The 6,000-nt window shown below is 29.0% G+C and overlaps 1 protein-coding gene across 2 annotated transcripts in view; it reads right to left on the minus strand.

The window, feature by feature from the left end:
• The window catches only part of Dgk (diacyl glycerol kinase 1), a 199,955-nt gene that overhangs the window by 89,665 nt on the left and 104,290 nt on the right, over positions 1-6,000 (minus strand). Inside the window, exons 1-2 of one of the 2 annotated variants that reach the window (XM_014420295.2) lie at positions 3,158-3,231; positions 2,920-2,996 (exon numbers count right to left, since the gene is read on the minus strand). In XM_014420295.2, coding sequence (XP_014275781.1) covers positions 2,920-2,996; positions 3,158-3,218 — 138 coding nt within the window. In that variant the 5' untranslated portion in view covers positions 3,219-3,231. Of the gene's footprint in view, positions 1-2,919; positions 2,997-3,157; positions 3,232-6,000 lie in introns of those variants that run through there. The other variant, XM_014420294.2, reaches the window with a different exon arrangement.

Consider the following 6,000-nt stretch of genomic DNA (forward strand, 5'->3'; position numbering starts at 1 on the left):
TGTCAAATCGAATATGTGTTGGTTTTTAGCTACATGCAGCACTAGTGCTGTTCTATTGGGACCCTCCTTGTTTTTATTTCATTTCTATGATAATACACTTTATTATCCAAAAATTGTATAGTTCATCTATATGTGTGTATATATAACTGCACAATTTAAAGAAGGAATTTTATATTCAATCAGTCCTTCACTTTATTATAATATATAATATTTTTTAATTTTGTTGTTGGGTCTATAGCAGAAGGAGTATTCATCAATGCGGTAACCCATATTTTCTTATTCTTCAGAGATTTAGCAATCCCTATCAGAAATAGAATTGTTCATAGATTTAACCGCTGACCCTTTAGGAATTCATTTATTTTTTTATTCCTGCCTGGCAGGCGAGCAGTCGTGTCCATAATTGATCTCCAAAGCTGCTAATGCCAGGACTGGCCGAGTGCCATACTCCTTTACGACTAATAAACCAGATATATTATTCCGAACTTACAGACTTCTCTCTTTTCCCTCTCCCTAGTTTCGCTATATATTAAATATAATATATGCAGTTTTCAAAGAATATATAAAAGTAAACCAATGAATCGGTAACTAATCCATTTGTTTTACTACAAGTTCTAAAAATAAATCTTATGTGTTACGTGTATTACACAACTTTTACTTACTTTACACGCGCCCGAGTTTTGTGCAGAATGGTGGGGTCGTAAAGTTATAACTATTTTAAATAAAATAGTTTAACAAAATAGTGGGGTTTCGGCTTTTACCGTTCAAATTGGATATATCTATTTTTCTCCTTTATTTATTCCTAAAATTCTTAATTATTTTTTTAGTAACCATTGTTTATTATTGCTAACAATTAGAACTGTTTATTTTTCTCAAAAAGACAAAATTAAAGGTACTTTAGCGAAAGATTTTTTTTTTTTGAATTTCTTTATTTAAGCCTTGCTGAGATTATTTCAATGAGGATAAAGCCTAGCTAATATTAAGACCATTTAATTGTACATTGAGGAGCCGACATTAATCAAAATTATTGAAGCGGTTTTAGAGAGAGAAAATCGAAAAAATGTCAAAAATCGATTTTGTAAAGTAGTTCTTCCGACTGGTCGATTTTAGCGAAAACGTTACTATCACGTCCCAGGCGTTACCTGCTATGGGTATGTGGTTGAAGTTTTGTATGACTCTTCGTTTAAGAGCTAGGCTGTTCACACACAGGTTATTTTGATTCTGATTTTGGAATTTTCTTTTTTATATTATGCATTTTTAATCCACTTACAGAGTAAAAATATCATAAATTCATATTTCAGCATATTTAGGGAATAAATAAAAGAACATTATACTAGTTCCCTCTGTGTTTAATTTTTGTATTTGTTTGTTTATTAATTTTTTTTTTAAAGTGGAGCAAAGTTTAAAGATAACTTGAGTTCCTTTGCACCACTTTCTAAAATTAATTAGATACACCTTGGGATCCAATAGCTAGTGTAATTTAAGGATGTCATCATCAAAAAATGAACCACTTAAAAAACAGCAGTAAAAAAAAAATTATCTGCCTGATCAATGAATAAAATAACAAATTAACCAGAATTATGGATGCATTTTTTTTTTTAATTCATATGAAATTACTTTTGTATTAAAGAAAGTTGAAAAAACATTGGGATACTTAGCACCACAATTGAGGACCGATTTACTGGAATATCTTTAATTTCTGGGGTTAAGTTACCCCCAATTTCAGAAATTGATTATTACGATTACGAAAGTTATTAATAATTAAAACTGACACTTCATTTTTAATCACAGATAGAATTTGAACAATTTATAAATCACACGACCCTTTATACTTCGTGAATAATCAATCATCAATCTAAAAAAAAAGTTTGAGAAATGATTCAGGGAGGGGGGAAAATATTAGGAAACCTACAATTATTTTTCAATTGAACTTTACAAACACCAAAGAGAAGGTATATTTCTCGTATTTTCCTCCTAGTTCTTTCATGCCTTTCACTATCATTAGTGTGCCACACTCCATAGCAAAACAAATTTTGAATGTTAGCGAAGCGATGTTGTTTCCTAAGATACCACTTCAACAGCACTTAGATGAATATAATTTAAAAAAAAAAACGAAAATGATTTATTTACTTTCCTTGCCTTTACCAGATCCTTAGGTAACGGAGGTATTGTAAGCGGAACAATTTTTTTTCATCCGGTTTTAAAAACTTAAGTTTTTATGTTTCAGAAAAAAAAAAGTCTGATTCTAAATACATTTTCTGCCGTTGGCCTGCCTGTCTTTACCGCGATTATCTCCTAAACAAGACTAGGTTTAGTCGTTTTTTTTTTTATTGTTCGAAGGGTATCGGCTTCCGATGTCTTTTTTCTCAGGGAGGTAGGAACCCTGTAAATATCAGAATAATGATATCTGCCTAATAGCTGAAAATGTATATTCCATAGACTGGAGTGCCAATAGGGCTCAAATGACGAAACTGAAATATGTTATATTTCTCCCAGGAAAAAGAAAAAAAATCATACGAGTGTTTACGGAACCAATATTAGCAGTGAAAAGGACAACTGTTCATGGAGCTTATTATTTTTAAATTATTTTGCGCACGTTACCATGGAACCCAATCACCTGTTAGTTTTTTTAAATAATTTAAAAACTATAAAATCTTTAGCAACATTCAAGATGCTTGAAAAATAATAAAATTATCTAAATAAGCTAACCTTAAAAAAAATATACATTGGAACAATATTAGACAAAATATAACAAATAACTTTTACATTTGTTCTTGTACCGAAGGAGGTAATGAAATTCGTATGAGTGGACAGACCATTTTTTTTTAACAGCCTATGTTGTTTAAAAAAGCAATGATTTATTAATTATATGAATGTTATTGTGAAAAAGCTGAGCCATTAGTAAATTATAATTGCACTTACCCCATCCGCTGAATATTTCGACAGGGGGCCAGAGCCATGGAACTCATCTAAGACAGACTGGACGCTCTTGCTGGAATCTGGAGAACAAAAAATAAAAAAATATTACCACATGTTTGTAAAACAGTGATAAGTGATTATCAGGCGAAAATTCTTAATATAATACAGTTAAAATAATAATTGATGGTCAGTTAAGAATAAATCAATCAAAGATAGAATCTTTACGAAATTGCATAGCTACCTAATGTGTCTTCTTTTTTAATCAGTCTGAGTAATTTGGAAAAATGAAAATATGAAAGCATTGTTTTTCTTAAATTTAGCACCTTTTAAATGTTTAGTTATTGTCATAATTTGACAATATGTTCTGATTGAGAGATCCAATACCATGAAATCCAGCTATTTCTAGAATTTTATATAGAAAAAAAAATGGTGAACTTTTCGAACCGTATTTTCGGCATTACACAAAACACCAAAATGTTATTATTTATAACTCAGTAAGATTTTTTTCTGGATGACTCACTTAGTATCTTTAATCAATTACAATACGTAGTTGGTATTTTTCGGATTTTTTTATATAAAAAAAGAATCCAGGAAACTACTCGTCGATTCCGACTATTGCAACACTTACTAGACGAACGGTCTTAACTTCCAACTAATTACAAAAGACTCATTTATATCGAATTTCTTTTTCGATGATGAACTAATAGTTCCTTACTTTGTCACAAATCAAATCATCCATCATGTTGCCGATTTGGCCAGAAGGCGATACCAATCCTTCCATGATAAAATTCCCAACCACCAAAACCCACTTGTTTCTAACCTGGCTTCTCTTTATTACTGATAATCCTTCTAGGTGTCTGAAGAAGATTTCCTCCAGAAATACTAATGGAGTTCGATTAATGGGTAGCTTATCCACATGTCTGTATCTAGCCATTGTATAATTAATACCGAATTTACTTGGTATGTATATCATACAGTTGTAAATATGTAAAAAAAAAAAAAATCTTTCACATGATTTAGAGATCTATTCAGCAGAGCAGACTGAAATCACTCTTAATAGAGAATAGGATACAGTTAACATAATACTTGTTTCTCTGACGATTCTATGCGTCCCTGTAAATTTAGATTTAATAATTATTATTTTCTGTTTGAGGATTTCTATTTTATGGTAATTTCTTGTAAAAGCAATAGGAATAAACGTCGTTTTAATAGGGGCTTCGCCGATGATAACTATAGTAAATGAATTTAATTAGCTAAAAGGGATAATCATATTAGAATAATAGTATTAATATATTTTTATTCAAACTTGCCATATATTGTATCCGTATATAGAATTCATAGATCGATGCTTTGCTTTGATAGTGCCTCAATTAATAAAAATATTTTTTGTTTTATTTCTTGCTTAACGTGTTCCAAAAATAGTGCAGTTTCACAATTGAGAGAGACACATCTTAATTTGCTATAATTTTCCACCGGAGAACAGATGTGCTGGAATTAAACTTTACTTAATCTTTCTTGAACCATAGCATAAGTTTAGTTATTTCATTATTTTTAAGAGGTTTATTAGAATCATTTTCTTGAATAGGGGCACATTTCGACAAGTTGTAAGCAATTCTTTTGAGTTAACAGTGACATATGTCGACCTGAATTCGTTCTGGACTTGACGATTTTTGGGGAAGACTAACCGGAGTGTGTAGTAAATGAGATAGGCAGTTCTGTGCTCAGATACTTAGAAAACGAAGGCAACAGATGACGGAATTAATATACTTAAAAAATTAAGTTTTTACAGTGATAATTGTACTGCCCTGAAAAAAAAATCCGTTTATGATCAACCGTTATAAGTACACAATATATAAATTTCACATCAATTTGTAATATTATAAAAACAGATATTAAGGAAAAAATTAAAAGAAGTAAAACTTAATTATACTTCTGCTGTGCGTGGTAAAAGAATGCTTTATTAAAAAATCCTTCTTTGGCCCAAAGAAAACGCAAGATTTTAATTCAATAAATAAAAATAAAAAATTTACTATTTATTTTATAATATCCTAAACATTTTTTATTTTAATTATTTAAGAACTCTTTCATTTTTATGATTGCACATTTTTATAAATTCTTTTTCGGCTTATCTTTAAATTTTGTATAATTGGCAATGAAAATATAAATTTGTTCATTGGAAGTAGTTTTTCCTTTAAAAACCAGCACAAAAATCTTTAAAACAGAGGTTTAATGGTATGATACGTTTATTTAGTAAATTTATTTCTAAGAGACTAATATCTAATATACAAATATCTACAGTACAAAAAAATAGATTGAAAAAATGTATATTGAAAGTGTTTATATGTGTGTCCTGTAAAATTATTATTATATAAGATGTACCCCTATTCAAGAAAAGTAGTGATAAAATAAATATATTTGAAGAAAAATTATTTATAAGACTCAAACAAAATAGCTTGGTTTGTATACTATTCCTGCAATTTCAAACAGTTTAGCAGAAATCTCTGCCTATAACTGTCAGTTATTTTTTTCTCTCTTATCTTATCTCTTATTTCTTCATTTCCTATTCTCCATATTTTTTCTTATTTTCTATAACATTGTTTTTTACATACTCCCCGTTAATATATCCGTTTTTTACACGCCCATTATATATTGATACATTTTATTATTTTTTGGGCTCTCATTATTTTACATTTTACACCTTTTTATGTTGGTCTTTTTCTTATTTACTCCCACATTGACTATTTTATCTCTAAGATCTTTTGACCTTTAGATTTCTGTTATAACATCTTTTGCCTACCTGCACCCTAGCGGTTTTTCCTGCAATTTATAACAATTGTCTTTCCTAATTTCTTTAAATAATTCTTTATAGATTCTTTCCAGTGTATCATTTATTTTTTGCTCACATTTATTTGTATATAAATAATAATGTAATCAATCTACTACGTCCATAGTTAGTAATCAACTAATTTATATTTTCATTCTATTATTGTGTATATTTCCAAATGTTTAGTCTATTATTTATTTTATTTTATATATTTGTATTTATTTATTTTTATTATTGTTATTTTGTTTATATATACAATT

The sequence above is a fragment of the Halyomorpha halys genome, unplaced genomic scaffold (assembly GCF_000696795.3).
Source record: "Halyomorpha halys isolate HHAL.00 unplaced genomic scaffold, Hhal_1.1 Scaffold265.1, whole genome shotgun sequence".
Taxonomy (NCBI): Eukaryota; Metazoa; Arthropoda; class Insecta; order Hemiptera; family Pentatomidae; genus Halyomorpha; species Halyomorpha halys.